Genomic DNA, 19485 nt, shown 5'->3' with positions numbered 1-19485 from the left:
TCTTCCAACTGCATCATTACTTACCTCTGAGATTTCAAAGGGCAGCTTTGTGGTAGATGCAAAATGAGAAATAAGCTCATATTTACCTGTTACCTGCCTCATGTAATGCCAGCATAACTTCAGCCTATATAGAACAGCTTCTCTTTGGAAAATGTAGCATTGAATAGATGACACAGGTCTAAGGCACATGGATGTTGCTCCTGAACTCAGGATGCAACTCCTGAACTCAACTGAAATTTTTAGTGAGTGTTTGAAACCCTAACTCAATGCTTTCCTACCTGGTTGGCAGAACTAGGAAAAATTTAGGTGACTCAGCTAAATTCTGGCTTACTGTTGAGGAACGGCATCCTTTGAAGCAATCTCACCAATGCTAGGCTGCTTACTGTGAGGGCAAAAGGACTGGCCCTTCCTTTAGCAGCCTCTTGTTATTCCTTGTGTTCATGTAAAGTGAAAAATGGAATTGGGCTGCAGCAAGCTTTTACAGTTGGAAGGAGTGCAGTGAACAAGTGTCTGCAGTTTGGTAGTGGTAGAAGAGGAAAGTTGTGGTGAGAAATTGGAAGAACAAAAAACCAAACAAAGCCTTAATGCAATTCCAGAAAGTTTGAAGTTTAAGGACATATGAGAGTGTTTGCCAGGACCATGAGACGTTGGGACAGTTGCAAACTAAAATGCAGACTGAAGACTTTCAGTGACTGTATGGGTGCAATAAAACTCTTCAGAGGAGAAAGCTTTGCTGTCTATCACCAGAGAAGCCTGTGAACTGCTCAAGCCAAGGCAGTTTGGCAGAGTTTCCTGTTCAAAACATATAATGAACATCAATGTCAAATATTTGCTTGCAAGTCTGAGGACACTGGTCAACCTGAAGATGTTTTAGTTACATTTGAAGAGCAGAGCACTGGGCAGAAGGTGACACATGAAAATGGATATAGGCCAACAAGGAACACACCTCTGTTGAAGTGAGAAAAGACAGCTCATAGCATTTTTAATCTGTTTGGTCTTGGAAAAACTGCATAACATGCACCCAGTTGAATATGTGCATTTTTAGTCTGTGTTTTAGTTTAAGTCTGTGTTTTAAAAAACTGTTTACATGGAGTGAAAAATGTGAGAAGCAGAGTGCAGGACTGAAGTAAAGAGAAACCTTGAGGATGGGAAACGATAAAGACAAATCAATAGGAGTTTGAAAAGAATGTGGGTGGATGTGATTAAGATAATGGACAATAGAGGGGAAAATGGTACCATGAAAAACAGAAGGAGTATGGATTTAATGATGCATTTCCAGAATAGAAAAGTGGAAGGCACACTAGCTTTTAATTTCCTTAAAGATTTCTCCATATAGCAGTGTAAATTGCAGAAAGAACAGATTGGCTCAACTGCCTTCTGTACAACTGAACACTTGTGATAAATTCCAAAGAAAGGAAAGAGATGGTATTTGATGCTTTTATGCTGCAATATGGTTATCTCTTTGAGAGGAGAGAGGTAGTAATGGCAATAGGAAACAAAACTTCCTTTATGTTTTCATTATTTGTTTGATAGCCAACCAATGCTTTCTTAGTGAAATGAAAGTGGTGCAGCACAAAATAAATGAGTATTGCAGAAAATTCCAGGGAAAAAATGAAGAGCTGATCTACTTCTCAACACAGTCTGTTTTTAGCACAGTTTTTGTATTAGTGTATTCATCTGTGCATAGTGCTTTTTTCCTCAGAAAAACCTCTGTGACTTGCTCTGACTGTACTTCTGAGCACAGTGGAAACCCACATGCTGCTTATTTTTAAATATTTTTTAATGCCTTTGATTGTTTTAAAGATAATACCTGGCATTTTTCCTCTGACCTTGGGGATGTGTTCAGCTTACTACAGTTTTTACAGGTTTTTAAGTTGTTACAGCAGCATTTCCCTGTTATATGTTTTATCTTGTTGTCTGTCTTTTATACCTATTTCAACAGCTGAGGTTTGGACTCTCAGTGTTTGGGGTACCAACACTGAGTTGAGCCTTTTTGTGGGAAAGGCTAGTGAGAATGTTTGGGGTGATTATTGTGAAGCTGATGCTGTTTGCTTTGGTATGTAGAAGCATATGATGATTAATGTAGTGCAAATACTTAATACAATAATATTTCGTTTCAGCAGAGGATATGTAACTTGAATTCTGCTAGGCTCTAGTTATTTTAGAAAACTGCTGTCCAGTCCCTCATAACCTCTCAGCTTAGTTTTGTATGTCCTAAATTATTGCAGTATTTCTTCAGAGAAGTTCCGCCTCCTTTGGTACAGTGATGAACACACTACTGTTGTCTGACTCTGTTTTAAGCCAAATCAGTTTCTCTTCATCCTTAGGTGAAGTAGCCTCAGACTTTGTGTTACTAGCTGCTGCATGTTTGGCCAGACTTGTATTCTTACACTGCCTATTTATTTGCTGATGTACAGATCCTCTTGAAAACTTTAGCACTCAAGAAAGACATCATGTGGATTTTGAATGCACCCTGCAAGATTTTGAATCCGTAAATGAAATGTTAATTTGATAACGTGAGCTAGATATAGTCCTGTTTTCACTTATTTCATGGAATTTTAAAGGGAATCAGTTTTCAGTTTCTTCAATCAGCTCACTTGCATTACAAAAGATAAGTACCACTTGGCATGACTGGACTCAAAAAGTAGATACTAAAATAATAACCTCATAATAATGGTTTAAATTCCTAACACTTGCAGTGAGAGGAATGGGTGCTTTCCCCAAACAAACTGAAACAGAAATGAAAGCTGCCTGCAAATGTAGCTTGTAGCCTTGAAAACACAAGAGTACTTAAGTATCTTTAGTTCATTTATTACCTCATTTTTAGTAGCTTTATCTTACTGAGTGAAACCTCAACAGTCAAATGAGTTTACCTTCTTGAAGGTGTGTATTTGACTACCATTTAGTATGAGTGGAAGCAAATATAATAAAGGAATAGAACTGGAAAGGAATGAGTATATAGCACACTGATGTGTATATATATATGCATAGACACAAATGTCTATATATAAAAATGGTATAGATTAGTTCTTGCTAAGGGGTTTGATCATTAGAACTATAAATAGCCAATAGAAACTTCTTAAAGAAAAATGGTCCTGAGTGATGTATCAGTCTGTCTCTAAACTTTCCCGCTGCCTTTTCTTTTCTTATTGAATTGCCAAGGGCTTCCACTGCCTATACTTTAAATGAGCAAAATGACCTCAAACCTCGGCATTTCAGAGCAAATCTGAAGACCATTTCAAAATTAAAAATTTTGAAAACTTTATCTTTCTGATATACAACAAGTCATTCCAACTGACACTTCAGTGAATGAGCATCTTTGTATACCAGAAGACCTTAATAACTCTTTTGCATCTCTAAATCCTATTAACGCTCGCCCAAGTAATGAAAATGCTGCATACTGGCTGATAAATGTTGTTTGTTGACTAGCTTATAAAATGGTTTCTTTGGGAAAATACCTCTGAATTTATAAACCTCAGGTAATAGCTGCCATAAGAAAGATTTCCAAAATAGTATGCAAGTAGAGGTTGAATTACAAAAAGGAAAAAAAGAAAACAGTAAAAGGAATAAAGCAAATAGATTTAGGAATTTTTTTTTCACCTTTTTTCTGTTTCTCCCTGCCTTCATCTTGCAGTGACCTAACAGGCATTTCATTTGGGCATTTCATTTGGGCATTTCAACAGGCATTGATTTAGGCCAGATCTGGATACTTTCAACAGATGCACTAAAGCAGAAAAAAAAAAACTAGATAAATTGGGGGGTTTTTTTGTGAAGAAAGAGATACAAATGGGCCACACTTTTAATTGGCACCATTCTATGGCTTAGGAGTTTGAGAGATGGTTTTTGGCAATGTCACATTAGACTCACAGTACAGAAAGAATGGGGAGAAAGAGACAGAAGTTGGGCAGTTGGAGAGAGAGAGAAGCAAAGAGAGGGGAGGTGAATGGAGAAATATCTTAAAAGAGTTACTCTGGTACCTCAAATATTAGGGGTTTTTTATTCTCTATAAAACTTATTTGTTTGATCTGTTATAGCTAGCTGACTAGATTTGGCAAGAGAAGCGGTCCTTGCTTTTTAAATGTCATTCCTTTGCTATTCCAATTTATATGCAAACCATTTTGTAAGTGCTGCTTACCAGTTGTAATACATATTGCACTAGTTCTTGCATTGTGTGGTGTGACTTCATAGGAGATTTCAAAGGTTGTGACAGACTGTTAGCCTGGCCTGTGTTCATTGTGTGTAAATGTTGATGATTTTAACTGTTCTGTAGTTTCTATAAATTATTTTGATATTTTCTGTGCTGCATTATGAAAGATTTTACAGTGTTGAACATCTAATGAACTGTTCTTAAAGGCACTCCTCAGTGAATTTGCATGCATTTATTTGATGAGTACAGTTTGATAGAATTTAACTGGCCACATTGAAAAAGACTGTTTTAAAACATGTGATAACTAAATTCTGTGGGGAATTAATAAAACTTATGAAGACTGTGCAGTAGCTGTTTTGATAGTAGTAGGAAACTGAAGCAAAGAAAATGGCTCAAGGAAGAGTATGATAGAACAGCTCTGAATCCTGGGTCGCAACAGGTTCTTTCCAGCTGTACAAGCTCTCAGGAACACTTCTCAGCCCAAGCTGAACTTGTATTTATTTAACTTTATTGTGGTATTTCTTCCTGCTTCTGAATTTATCAATAAAATCCTAGTTTTATTTAAGATAACTTGTGCATGTCTTGGATAAAATAAACAAACAAAAAAGCCCTCTATTCTTTCCTTTGAGGTTGTGAGTAGGACTGAGGCAGTTAATGTTCTTGTGGTTGGACAGTTCATAGGAGAAATTTGAGATTCTCCCTGGACATGGCCACAGACTTTCCAGGGTTATTATCAACAAAAGAGAAGGTAATGCTAGAAATGTAGAGTGTGTTAGTTACAAAGAAAATACGTGCCTATAATGTGACTTTAGTCTAAGTTAAACTTGACTTTGCAATTTGAAATGTTCTGGATCATGCTGGGAGCTGGAAAGGTAGCATCAGCATGCTGTTGTAGTTTCCACAAAAGAACTTCACCTTGCCTGTAGGTTATGGCTTCTGCATTTCACTCACTAAGAAACAGGATTTATGTTAAGATCATGAATATTAAATGTTGAGAGCAAATGCATTCAGTCTGAGCTATACATTTTTTAAAGCTGGCAATATTTCAGTGTCAGAACCAACTGGATTTTTACACAAAATGCTTGTCTCAAGGCATGTCACTGTTGGGCAGAAAAGGAAGAGTTGATGTTATGGTCTGCAGAGCCCAGCAAAGCCAGGTTTTCTTTATGTAAATAGTGTATGTGGAATATCCACAAATCACATTTTTTTGGTTTCATGGGAAGATATTATTACTTCTAGTCTTAAAGGGGCCAAGGGGTTAACACAAATCTGAATAATTGAACAGCCTGTAAAATACAAATTGGGATCAGATTTTCAAGCCATCCCAGCTGCTCAGAATTCTGTCAGCTTCTCCTGAGGAGGAAAATACTCATGTGATTTCAGTTTCACATTATTTTAAGGGATGTACATACTTCAGTTACCATCCCATTTGTAAGAAGAATTTTGTGTTTTAAACAGGAAAACATTTGTTACCTTTGGGAATCAGAAGTTCCCTGTTTCAGGAGTGATATTCACAAAATCTGTGTGCTGCTCATCTGTTGTAGTAAGAAGGAAAGCCCAGCAGCATTAGCCTAGCTGCAGTTTCCCTTCTGGCAGTAGTTATTGTTATGGCCATGAGAAGCAGTTAGTCCTGTTGTACCTCATTGTAGGTAGGCAGGAGTGGCAGGCTAATATCTCTGCCCCAAAGAATTGCCTGTCTGCCTGGATAAGGCTGCTGGAAAGGAGGATGGAATGGACAGAGATAACAGTGTGTGATAACAGATATGATATTGTTGAAATGATTTTGGTTGGTTGGTTGGTTGGTTGGTTGGTTGGGAAGTGCTGAGTCACCTGGGACGAGACCGTCAAGGAGAGAAGACAAGAGAACAGCGTGCAGGAGTGTTGTTACTGAGGAAGGAGCAGTGGGAAAGAGATTCAGAACAAGCAGCTGAGGAGCACAGGATTGAGGGAGGCCCTGCCACAGTCTGGCTGCTCTGTGCTTTCTGCTTTGGCAGGTTCCATAGCTTCTCCTGCTCTCTGAGGGTTCTGGTTCATTTTTCCCCAGCTGCTTTTCTTTAGACAGTATGGCTGGGGAGGAAGGAAAAAGCTGCATGGAAGTTCTTGCACTTTGAAAATTATGTTCTTCCTTAAATATATTGTGTTCAGGACAGTCCAGAAGAGAGGAATTGTCCTTGTTGAGACCTTTTTAGGGTTTTTGATCTCTCTTTATTTGCAATGGGCCCTGAACCTTGCCTCACTTGTGCTTGTAATACCACAGTTTGTATCAGTTCCTGCTTTTGGAGCTTGATTCTATTGTTTTCACCCATTGGTTTTTTAAAAAAATACTCGAAGCTACAAAAGCCCTGAAAATGTCAAATTGTGTTTCTTTTTCTAAAATGGAATTTAAAGATATTTGTTTTACTACCCTATCTCTGAATATATTTTTGGCCCTTCTGCTTTTTTAAGTTGCTTGGTGAATGACCCCCTAAGAGAAAAAATGAAAAAAAAAGAAAGATGGAAAATTAATGAAGCAAGCAAGCTTGAAATATCCATCAAATTGCATAGCATAAATTAGCTAAGGCCAGGCATTTTTCTTCAATATATTTTATGTTCTTCCAAAGTATTCACCCTGACAGCATTATCCAAAATGCATTATGTTCATATTCTGCTAAAGGATGACAAATAGCTCAAATTATTAAATCACCTTTGATTTGACTGCTAAAGTTTATTGGGGTACAGTAAAGGAAATCAGCCTGTCTGTCAGCTTGAAACTATCTTCCTGTAGAACCCTTGGATAGTTTAAGTATTCTTTCTCCTCTATTTTCTTTTTCGGTTTTTAAGAATTCTTTTATGGAAGTTGTGTCTTAGCACAAATAATCTTCCATGGCACTATGCTGACTGTACATTTCTGTACTGTACAGGAGTTTTGAAATACATGATCAATAAGGTACCATGTTTCCCAGTGCTTTAGATACCCATTTACCCCTGTTCCCCATGTAAATGCAGATACATTATTATGTATATATATATACTGCCCACTAAAATGTGTAATAATTAATAGGGCAGTTGAAATCAGAGCAGTTAATCAAGAAAAAAGATACACCTCTTTTGGTAGTCACTTTGAACTTCAGTGTGAGAGAGCCAGGTTTAAGAGCAAATGAGTACAGAGCCAAGTCTGGTGTGATTTACTACAAATACTTGGACCTGTAGAAGGATATCTGTTTCTTAATAGTACGGTCTCTTAATTAAAATTTTATAGTCCATGTTTGGTGCTAGTTCATATATTGCTTTTTACCTGGAGTATGTCTGATAATTGCTATTATAGATATCAGCCATAGTGTTTCTACATGGCAGATTTTTACATGGCAAAATACAGAGGAAAAAAACCCAGTAACAGTTGTGGTTGGATGATATAGTCAAATACAAGTAGACACAAACTCAGAATTTGCTGAAAGCCAAGAAGTTGGTCAAATGAAGCACATTACAAGTGTTGTCTTACCAAGATATTTCTGTTGGAAACAGAAAGGCAACTATACCATAGGATTTCTGTGAAAATGGTCATTGTTACTACAGATTCATGAGGTGTTACAGGTTGCCAAAGTAGTGATTACTTAAGGAAAAGTAAAGATGGCACAGGTTGTTTCCAGGTTTGTCATAGAAACGAGGGTCACAATACTGCTGGAAGCAGGACAGATTTGAAACTTGCTTAAGATTGTTCTTAGATCTAAGTTAAGATCTGGAAAAGCGGAACCACTGTTGGAAAAAACAGTGACCATGAAAACATAATGTACATGGAGGTATATTATATATATTATGAGGCTGCTGTGTATGCAGAATTTCTAATGAAAGTGAAATCTCTGTTGGCATTTTTGGGTTATAATGGTGAGTAAATGAAAAAAAAAGGTAGAGTAGCAAATTGTCTTAATGAAATGCAGATATACTGGGGCTATGAAGAAGCCACTTCTGCTGATTGTTGTCATGTAAGCATAGAACTGCTTGAGCAGAGACTTTGCAAATAAGGAAGTGTGCTGCTTATCATAGTGTGCCTTATTGCACATCAAAGCTTTTGCCCTTGGATGCTTCCTGCAGTAGACTTGTGGAAAGCGTTATGACAAAACCCTGGAGTAAGTGGGTGATGGATGGATGGATGGATGGATGGATGGATGGATGGATGGATGGATGATCAGGTGCTCACACAGCAGGGGGATTACAAGACCTTACTGTATAGGTGTGTTAGCTGATTGAACCTTTTGAAATGCTTAGCAGAAGCAAGGCACTTGCTGGTACTAAGGGTGACTGTATAAAACAATTTAGAGCTACAATTCTGAAAGGAGAGAGGGGGAAACTTCTGCTGTTTCAGTGGTTGTGAGAATCAAGATGACGTGCATTTAGTGATGAACTATGAAAAACTGTCTACTGATTAAAGGTAAGAAAACAGTCAAGCTTGTCTTCACTGCTTCAAAGCAATCTAAAGATTATACCAGGTTTTACTGGAAGGAATTGTAACAATTCAAGATGAATGAGTTTTGTTTGCTGTATCTTTCAGGGGTTGGTGGAGAAATGCATCTTCTGCATAGTAAACACAGATCCTGTTAATAATTTTAGGACTGCTTTATCTGTACTTTTGTCAGAGTTTTAGTAATTGTTACAGTCCTGTTTCTTGGATTCTTCCTCTTCTGTCGTTAATATAACACCCCTTATGCTTCCTGTTCTGAGGCACTGACTAAATTTCTGCCAGCACAGTCATAATTTTACCCATCTTCATCTATTTTCTTATTTGTTTAATGTAAATTCAAATATTATTTAGTCATAAATGATATTTTCCCATTATATTCTTTTATAGTGGCATATTTATCACGTCTTAAAAGCTAATGAATGATGGATCTAGAGTATGGTCTTTCCCAGCAAGATGGGGAACATCAGCTAGCAATAGCAAAGTTTTCCTGTACCCTGATGTACATGTGGGAGCTCAGCTTGGTAGCTGTGGCTTATGTCCTTGTTGTTGAGGCTTTCAGTAATGGCATAGCAGAATTGACATTGTTTTGGGCATGTGTCAAATGAATGTTGCTTTAAAATGCTTTTTGAATAAAAAATTGAAGTCTCTGTCCTAGTAATGGCAGCCGTACTAAGAATAATTGTTGGTTCTAATAATACACTTTATGTCTATTGTTTCTTTGGCCACAAGAATTTTAGCTGTTAACAGTCCATTTTTACTTGTAGGCTTATTTTAGTCTTATATGTTGAACATAATAATACAGAACAGCTTAGTAATTGCAAAAGAAACTTCATTGTGATTTCTTTTCTCTCATGATGGTGATTGTTGTTGTTGTTTAGGAAACCTGAATTGACTGACTCTGCCTCTCTGCTAGAGACCTTCAAATTTCTTGAAAATGCAGCTGCAGACTTTAGTGATGAGGAAGATGAAGAAGATATTGAAGGAAGAGAGAAAACAATCATTGATACTGCAACAGTGAGTGGAAAAATAATTGAAAGTTACGAAGAACAGAAAAAGTGAGATTAATGAGGTGCCTATAAGCAAAGTATATGACTGTGTATGTACACATGCAAATCATTAATGCATCTTTATGATGTTCTGTCCAAGCATGTGTGCATAAGAGGAATCATATATGCATTTCTAAGTTTTTGCATACAAGTTATGCTTTGCCATCTTTATTGCTCTGAGTTAGATTAAATTTTTCTAAAATTGTCTCTTTACTATTCCATACTGACTATTATTGATAGATACTGGAACACAATTTTTAAGGTATCATTGTCCTTTTTTACAGTTCTCAGCTTAGTTTGAAGGTATTGCTCATAACATTGCATGTCAATAATGATTCTTGAATATTTATTAAAAAATTAATGATACTTAAAATTATTTGTAAAAATTGGCATAGATTACAAAACTAAAATGCACTTGTATTTATAGCTTGTGGAAGGAAGAGGTTTAACTGGAAGAACTCTAATGTAGTTAAGAAATTTTTTTGTTTGTTCAGTCAAATGCCTTAACCTCACTCAAGATCTATACTTTGCTATATGATTTATTCATATGATCACATAGATACATGCAATCAGTGCTCTTCTTTAAAATGAACATTGATTCAGTGAATTGTTTCCTAAAAATTGAAGCAGATAAGAGATGATGGATTGTTTTTGTGGTCAGTTTTAAGAATTAACACTAAAAACCATTAATTTTATGGAATTTTTAAAGGAGATCTTTTCAGATCCTTCCTGTCATTCATGGACTGTGAACTTAAGTCTGAGACTCTTCTGTTAAGTCTTGTGTAATACAGTATGTTCACTAAGCCTGCTGAAGAAATGAAGCTTGAAGTTTAGAATTGCTTCAGGTTTAGAAATTGCCTCTCTGTATTTAGAGGAGATACAATCAGTCATCCTCATGAGCTGTGGGATGTTGGGCTATGTATTGGAGTCTTTACAGACTGACCCTTAGCAAGGGTCCAAGTCAAAACATTTTGATTAATGTAAATTTTCTATTTCTGTAGAAGTAAAAATTGTGATACGGTTTTCATTTATCATGCATCAGCTTACCAGTTGGTCAAATAACTGCAAAAAATCTGGTTCATTTTGATTATTAAGGGAAAAGTAAATTTGTGGAAAGCTTAAAGTGAAATTCTTCATTAAATCGTATATTTTTTTCTTTTACCAGAATTTGCTTTTGAATCTGAGAGGGAAATTCAGTTTAAACATGTAAAGCAACATGTTTAAGTAGCAATACCATCTAAGAAAGCATTCAGGATGGAATGACTTACAAAGTCTAAGAAAATCAGCTCTTGTCAGTTGTGGGATTTGGGGTTGGTTTATTTGTTTCCTGGAGTTGAGTCTTGGTCCACATAGAGAATGATTTCAGAATTGAAAGCTAGCTATTTTCAGAAAAGCAAAGTGAGTTTGGTTTTACTGAAGTCTTTTCTGTGGCATTCTTGAGTTTTTGTTTGTTTATTTTATATGTTTTTCAGAAATGTTTTAAGAGAGAATTTGTACATGTAAAGAAATTCTAAAGAAAAAGATAGTGGTGCAGATTAGTGTAGGTTATTATCCACGTGATTGATTATTGATGGTCACAGAAAGAAAGAGTTTCATTTTCACTTAGGAGTTTGAACAATGTCTGTGTACTATTCCAGATTTGCTTATTAATGTGTACTTTTCTGCTTCCTCTTCAACTTCCTGTTTGGGTTTTGCATAGAGGACAAGACAGTACTGCTTGGATTAAAAATATGTTTGTAACTTAAGTCAGCATTTTTTCCCTGTACTTTCTGACCCTTCAGATTGTAAGGAAAAGAGTGCTATCTGACAGCAGTGAAGACAGAGATACAGAAGAAGCTTTGAAAGAGTTTGACTTTTTGGTTACCTCAGATGATGGTGATGCGGAATCGAGAAGTTCAGGAGATGGAACAGACTGGGGTAAGGAAATTTGATGGATCATACCAGGAGAAAAAAAAGTGCTAAGAACATATTGTGACTGATCAGTTCATTGAGTGAGAACTCTGTCAGGATCACAGCATCTTTTGATTATTTCTACTATTTCTATTTCTATCTTATTATCAGTAAATAATTGGTAGACTTAAGTCCTCTTGATATAATCTCTTTTCTGTAAACTGCTTCAATGTAAAGAATCTTCAAGGTTTTTGCCTTGGGTCATTTTTCCTTTTCACTAATTCTAAGGCAGATAGAATTTAAATTTTATGAGTGGTATTTCAATGTATTTTTCCAGTGACCCATGTGCATGAAGGGCTCTGATAAAGCTGTATTTTACAATTATGATATGAAAGTTATTTTGTCATCTTTGCTTTTTCTCTTTGATGCAGAGAGTAATGTGAGTCATAAAATCCAAATGAGTTGTACTCTTGTTGTGGATTAGTAATTTAGTTAATATGAACTCTTCAGCTGCTCAAACTTTCTTTTTTAATTTAGCAGAATAATATATCTTTAGGGCCACTAGTCACAGAGAGACATTTCACAAACTGCTGTCTGTCCTTTGAGGTTCATGTCCTGCAACCTGCATTGCCACCATCTCCACTTTACCTTGACATAATTAATCTGCCTAAATCCTCTTATAGAGAAGGGGAGAAAGAAGAGAACTGGTTAAATATCTTGATGGGAAGTTGATTCCTACTTTAGCTGCTCTGGAAAGTCTGAAGGATAGGTGGACACGGTGCTAGTGAAGATGATGGGAAATGATTGAGCTTTGTAATGGAGCTGCAGCTGTGACAGACATAAGCCATGGTAGCTGTGGCTCTCAAATGAGCATCTCCAAGATGCTGTATTTCACTGAAGCCATGTCCATCTCCTGGCTGGACTCCAAGTTACTGTTCAGTGTGATGTAGTCTCTGCTTAAGAGGATGTTGTAATATCATTAGATACAGCAGTCAGTATCTGCTGATCATTTGATAGCAGTCATGCAACAAACAAATCTAGAAATGCTGCTCTTAAAAAAAACAATTGGATACTGCTTTTTAACACTAAAATTTTATCCATTTATGCAGGATCAGTGCAGCTATTGCTTGTGTCACCAAAAAGTCAGTATGCCAACAGGAGCTTTTTGTTCTCAAATTCACACTTCTGGTTTATTTTTGCTTTCATTGATCACAACTGAATACCAATGAGCAGAAGTCTAACATTTAAAATAAATTGTTTTTAAAAGTAGTCCTTTCATTTTCAGAAATGCAAAAAGGTTTGTTTGTATTGGAGGTGTTCATGTTTTTCAATTACTTCTTTCACAGCCTGTGTCTTTTATGGTAAGACTTAGTTTCTTCAAAGAACTGCTGTTGTAAATCACTTAGGTCAGCTTAAGTGAAACTGTTAAATGTGGTACAGTAGAGTGATGTTGTAGTGAGGGACAGCAGCAACAGAGGAAATTCTTTCTTCATTTTGGATTCCAAGTATTATTGTTCAGTTGCAGTAAACTGTTGAACCCATTTGGCTTGAAAGGTCCTCAGATGTTTTCTGGTAATCTTTAAGCTGTTAAGCACTTGAATAGCCATAGTTCAGGATCCACTTCTGAAGTTTAATAGTATCTGTGGGACATGTGGAAAGCATGCTGGGACAGTGTGCAGAAAATTAATATATTGGGTGTTTTCCTTGTTTTCCTGGCAACAACCTAATAAAAATCTATTTAAACCTTTTTTTTTTTTTTTTTTTTTTTTTTTGCTGGAGGAGGGAAAAAAAGTCTTGTCTAGTCAGGGAGGAAAAGCATAATTAAAACTTACAACCTAATTCCACAAAGACTAGATGCTTGATTCTCTGAAGTATGATTTTCTCATATATTTTTTGAATTCTCTATGCAGTTCTTGCTCGTTAGTGGTAATTGAGGTATATGCATTAAGAGAACATTACTTAGCCCATCTATTTTAGAGTCTCTCTTCAGTTTACTAATACTTATTTTCATAGCTTTTCTTAAAAGACTTAAACTGCTAAACTTTGTCTTAAGTTAATCTGTCACTCCATGAGTATAGGATCGTGACTGAAGGGTTCAAAGGAGTGAGAGAGCACCTTGAAAAGTATCTTCTCCCACTGTGATGCAAGTCTGAGCAGAGTCAGGCTCTGTTTTCTCAACATCTGTGTATCAGGTAGTTAGAAGCCACACTAAGTTGCCTTTTTTGGCATCACTGAGCTCTCACAGTAGTCCCAGCCCCTCCCTGTAGCCCATCTGCTCCAGCTGCCTGCACGGTCTTGGTGGCTCCCTTAGACTTGCTACACTTTGCTGATAATTGGTCTCAGCATTAAAAATATTGTCTTGGATACAGTACTCCAAATTGTGGTCTCACAAGTGCCCAACACAGGGGAACAGTCACTTCCTTCACCCTCTTGGTTACATTCTTGTTAATACAGCCCAGGATGTTTGCTTTTGCTGCCGGAATATGTTGCTGAATCCTGTTGATAGAGGATCCCTAGGTCTTTTTTAGCGCTATTCATTTTTGACAAGTCAGTTTAATAACCTATGTGTGGTTATTATGTAACCTAGTCACATTAATAACCTGTGTGTGGTTTTTATCTTCTGGCCAGTCGTAGTGACTCCTTCAGACTGTGATTGATAATGTTGTGCTTCCTCTACAGACATTTAAGTTCTGCAGCTTGGTCTGAGGATAAGTTTATTATTGTTTTGATTTTTGAGAGATCTAGAATAGCTTATCGATGAAGAAAGCAAACTTGGTCTGAAAAGAATTAATCTTTGAATAATAAGGCTAAGATTTTAATGAGAAAAACAAAGCAAAAATGTAATGCATTTCAAAGATTTTGGAGCTGTAATGGTAAAGAAAATATATACGAGGAAGAGCTGTAATACCTCCCCTCCTCTCACGAATTATTTTTCTAAGCTGCCTCAGGGCAGCCTCCATATATGGAAAAATTGCTTAGGGGATTTGAACTCACGTAACGTTTTGCTCAAAATCTCTGAATTCTCTAGAATTGGAAGGATTCTTCTATTCTGTATCATGTCACAGAGGAAACAATTTGAGGGAGATGTTTAGGAAAAAAAACCAAATCCAAATCAAAATGTGGGGATGTTTTTGCATTAGGTACGCTGAAATGTTTTGGACTTTTTTTGCAAAGTTTACTACCTCAGGCCTTCACCTTTTTGTAAAGTTTCATGGCTTTAGTGCTCTAAGTGTTTATTTAAACCATGATGACATGAATGTTGTGTTACAAAATTATTTAAACGTGCTACTGCTTTGTGTAAATGACAACATAGCACAAAAACAATAAAAGGAGAATTTGAAATGCAGTACAGAACATCTGAGTTGTGAAGTTATGTAGACGAGTAACATAGCTGTTTCTTCTAGATATAATAATTCTTTCCCTGGAGGAAAGAAAAAGATGAAAAATGTGTCCTGATTTATTGTAAAGTAAATGTTGCTTACATTTATGGACAGCTATGTGCTTGGTTATGAGAATTAAACATGTGAAATTTCATCTCAATTTTTAATAAGAACATTCTGAGCAAACAGAAGTGGAATGTGAGTAGCAGTTTTGCAGCTTTCACAGGCTTGGTGCTATTTCTGTCTGTTTAAAATAAAAGACAAACGTTGACAGCAGCTGTTGCCTCCTTCAGTGGAGATCACTTGGTGACATTATTGAAAAAGGATGTTTCATTTGTTTCACTTTGTTTAGAAAAGGAAGACCAGTGTCTCATGCCTGAAGCCTGGAATGTCGACCAGGGAGTTATAACCAAACTCAAGGAACAATACAAAAAGGAGCGCAAGGGGAAAAAGGGGGTGAAGAGTAAGTGGAAAACATTGCACCTTAAAATCATAAATCTCACATCTTTCACACCCTTAATTCTATCTCTCTTTCAATGTTTTCCTAAAATTACTTACTCTTTTACTTTGCTGCTCCTGACTGCTTTCCTGTTCACCAGTTCTCAGGGGTTGAAATTAATGACAGACGATCAAGTTATCTGATAAATAGTTGGATTAGATATAACTTCTTCCAACCAAGTGTTGGATTAGTTAAAAATTCTTGCTTTGAGCATGTTTTGTACTTATGTTATTCAGATATTTAAATTGTACAAGGCATTGTTTTAATACTTCACACTTTAATACAGAAGACTTCAGAATCCTTTCTTAGCTGAAAACATGCCAGTTTCACAGGAAGAGTTAAAGTCTGTTATATAAATAAACAAAGAAAGAGACCAAACTGGAAACTCTCTTGAGTATCCTATTAGATGACAGTGGGAGAAAACAGGTTAATTTCTACCCCTGTTTATACTTGACATTCACAACATGAAAGTCATGCTGTCATCATAATTTGTTATGCAGGGCTCGAAATAGGAAGCAACTATGACCATCAGTTTATTTGTAAATCACAGGATTTATTTATTAACTTTCATACCTCTGGGACTAGCCTTCAAAAAAGTTGGGTATTTTTATGAAAAAAAACCACCTGTGAACAGTATCTGAAATACAGTTTCTAGCCCTGTATTTTTTTGTTACATTTCTTGAAATTCAGATATGTTTTGTAAAATCAATTGGTTTTGATAGGTAAGCCATTAAATTTTTGAACTCAGATGGAGAGTTTAAAATGAAACACTGTGTTCATGGCTGTGTTTCAAAGACCTAGCCATATTGAGAATTCATGTGTGAAAGATGTATATTAATAATATTGCATGTAGTCTGGTAAGAAATTTCAGGGATGTTTCTCCCTTTGTGGCAAGATGCTTATGAACACCAAGGAAATTCTCACTTCCAAAGAGATATGCACAATGTGAATATGTCAGAGCTTCACATTGAGGCTGACTTGTTTTGTTACTTTTTGTATTGATATTCTCATGAGCTGCTACTCAGTAGTTGGTTATTTGGCTGAAATTATGTTATGAAATAACAAAAACTAAGCATCTCCTTTTTTCCAAATTAAAAACAAAGAAAAGGTAAATAATTACCATGCTTTAAATTTCTCAAGTGATATTTTTGTCATCTTTGGTATAATTTAATTTACTGGAACTTAATTGCAAGTCTGACAAGAATCTGAGCTGACTAAAGTGTTCATGTTTAACAAAATTGATTCTAAATTTCTTTATAGTTAAAGATAGACAGGGTATGCCAATATATGATTACAATGAAAGTGATTTTTGTAACTTGTCTGTTATTTTTAAAATACACAGACATGTTGTGTGGTTCAGGGTAAATAGCTGTGGGGTTAGTGTAGCAGAAATTATTTAATCCAAGTGTTGAAATTCTGTTCTTGAACAGCTGTTGTCTTTTTATTTTTGATGATAAAACCTAATTGTTAATATAGATGCAGACATTATTGGAATATGTTTTATATCATTATGATAAAAAATCACAATGGAAAGGCAGCACTCGGACATCCAGTGTTCCTTCATGAAAATAATTACTGCTCAGTACCTTTTGGATTGATTTGATTGATTTGATCTTGGGAGACAAAGTGGTTTACTGTAGCAGTGAAATTAAGCATCTTTCCATGGACAAACCATCATTGGAGGGCCATCAATGCAGAAAATTCAGGAAGAATCAGAGCCTGTTTCAGTTATTCATAATGTTGCACATAGTGAAGAAGAATGTGAGGGAGGTTGTCTGGAGAAAAAAGAAGGAACTAAGTAACATTAAATTTTACAAAGTTTGTTTCTATGACTTTAATTTCATCATATATGGTGCTTAGCCACTGAACTGCTACTAAGTAAAGTACTGGTTTTTATAAAGTAGATATTATAGTAAAACAATCTTGCAAAATCCTTCTTAGTGTTTTTCTGGATTGAGTAATATTTTGGTGACAGACAAGTTAAATACAATTCAGTGTATTATCAGTCATTATGATTAGGGTGGACAAAGTAGTGTTTGCAACTGCATTAGTAAACTCATGATTTTGCAAGGCTGTAGTAAACATTCCTGTGAAGTAATAAGAGAATAGAATCATAGAATGGTTTTTTGAGAGAATACATATATTAGAGTACACTACTGTGTTAAAGCTGCTTGAAAATAGCTGTATTATTTACTGGTCTAGGAAAAAGCATAATGGACTATGGGTAAGACATTTTCCCATTCTTAATTAAACTTACAACAGGAAAAACTACCGAAGATATGTTTCAGCCTCAATCCTATATAAAACAGTCAAAACAGGGATGTGGGAAAATGATGGAGCAAAGCACAGGTAAGTGTCAAGAAGGGCATGGGACTTCACCATATGTAGCTTCAGGAAGTAGGCCAGTGAATCCAGTTGCATTTTTATTTTAATATAAGTATAACTTCTTGGATTCTATAGTTCACGATACTACACTACTGCACAAATAAATTTAAATTATAATGTTGTCATAAGAATATGCTGCACAAAGTACCTGATGCACAAATTCTAAAATACTCATGGATGTCAGCTATTGTTTTAGCAAAGTAAATATTCTAATTATCTAAAATGTGACTCAGTTGGCAGCATTCCTCAGCATCCCGTACAAGTAGCACTCTGAGTCCATTCATATGGGGAAAATTGTGCTTTCACAATTCTCAGCTGCTTCTATCACTTTCTTCTTGAAATTCATTTCATGCTGGATGATTAGTTACTGCTGAAATAAGTGCTCATTAGTTTTTCTGTGGTAATGTCATAATGCAAGGTAGGATCCATTGTTGCATGTGCTGCTGTAGCATATCTGATAAAAGGAGTGTCATCGTGAACTATGCCTAAACCCTTTAATTTTTTGCTTTTTTCTGGTTAGGGCCCAACAGGTCAAAGCTGCAAGACATGCTTGCAAACTTGAGAGATGTTGATGATCTCCCTTCATTACAGCCATCTGTTGCACCTTCTTCTAGGCCCAGTAGTTCAAGGCTCATTGAACATGAGATAAACAGGACGGATGAAGGTAAATATTAAAAAAGTGCATACCCCCTCATAGAGGGTGGATGTTTATAGTTACTAAAGAGTTATTCTCTCTGACTTTCCAAGCACTTTACAAATTCTGATTCAGTATTGCAAGTTTTAGGTGTAATAAATGACATTCCCATTCCTTCATTATGGTTACTATTAGTAAGGTCAAGACACCTACCTTAGTTCAAGTCTTGGCTGAATCTCTTTGAGCACAATGAGAAAAATAATTTGGCACTTAGTGGCTTTGTAATATAATCATCCTAAATCACTTGCTTTTGTTTGTGCTCAAGCCTGGCAGACAAATGTGGGCCAGAAGCTCTGAGGACATAAGAGCATAATTTTTTTTCCCATTGACATAATTTTAAATGTATGTATGTATACATAACACACAGACAAGTGTGCTCTTTTTTCCAAAGTTCAAAGATAGAGACTGTGCAGGTAAACACAGATGCCTTACTATAGCTTTCAAAAGTATGTGCAGTGAAGCATGATTGTGTGGTGAATCATACAGGACAACTTGCAGCTTGCCAGTGTATTAATTTCCATAATGTATTCCAAAAATTAGGAGAAATTCTCACAGGGCTAGTCCAAGTATGGAGAGCCACACATGCATCTTTGTAATGAAGCACTACTATTAAGTCTAAAAAATGCTGAGTCATCTATTTGATTCAGTATTTGAATTGCTATAATGTAGAGCATAATAACATGTAGGATATGGAGCTATATTAATTTGTCAAACATGGCAGCCTTCCAGTACCTAAAGGGAGCCTGCAAGAGAGGTGGAGAGGAACTTCTTATGTGGGCATGTAGTGACAGCACAAGGGGGAATGGTTTCAGACTGAAAAGAGGGCAGGTGTAGATTGGATATTAGGAAGAAATTCTTTACTGTGAGGGTAGTGAGACACTGAACACGTTGTCCAGAGAAGCTGTGGAGCCCTGTCCCTGAAAGTGTTCTGTGCCAAGTTGAATGGTGCTTTGAACAATCCCATCAAGTGGAAGGTGTCTCTGCCTGTGGCAGGGGGCTGGAACATGAT

General features: G+C 36.2%; 1 protein-coding gene across 6 annotated transcripts in view; it reads left to right on the top strand.

Annotated features, from left to right (window-relative positions):
• The window catches only part of STRN (striatin), a 69196-nt gene that overhangs the window by 27514 nt on the left and 22197 nt on the right, over nucleotides 1-19485 (top strand). Inside the window, exons 6-10 of one of the 6 annotated variants that reach the window (XM_014266640.3) lie at nucleotides 9461-9596; nucleotides 11410-11545; nucleotides 15251-15361; nucleotides 17660-17746; nucleotides 18303-18446. In XM_014266640.3, coding sequence (XP_014122115.1) covers nucleotides 9461-9596; nucleotides 11410-11545; nucleotides 15251-15361; nucleotides 17660-17746; nucleotides 18303-18446 — 614 coding nt within the window. The remainder of the gene's footprint in view (nucleotides 1-9460; nucleotides 9597-11409; nucleotides 11546-15250; nucleotides 15362-17659; nucleotides 17747-18302; nucleotides 18447-19485) is intronic. The other 5 variants (XM_014266642.3, XM_014266641.3, XM_014266643.3 and 2 more) reach the window with 5 other exon arrangements.

Source organism: Zonotrichia albicollis, chromosome 3 (genome assembly GCF_047830755.1).
Source record: "Zonotrichia albicollis isolate bZonAlb1 chromosome 3, bZonAlb1.hap1, whole genome shotgun sequence".
Lineage (NCBI taxonomy): Eukaryota > Metazoa > Chordata > Aves > Passeriformes > Passerellidae > Zonotrichia > Zonotrichia albicollis.
The sequence above is the reverse complement of the archived record's forward strand: the minus strand, read 5'-3'. Positions and strand labels throughout refer to the sequence as shown.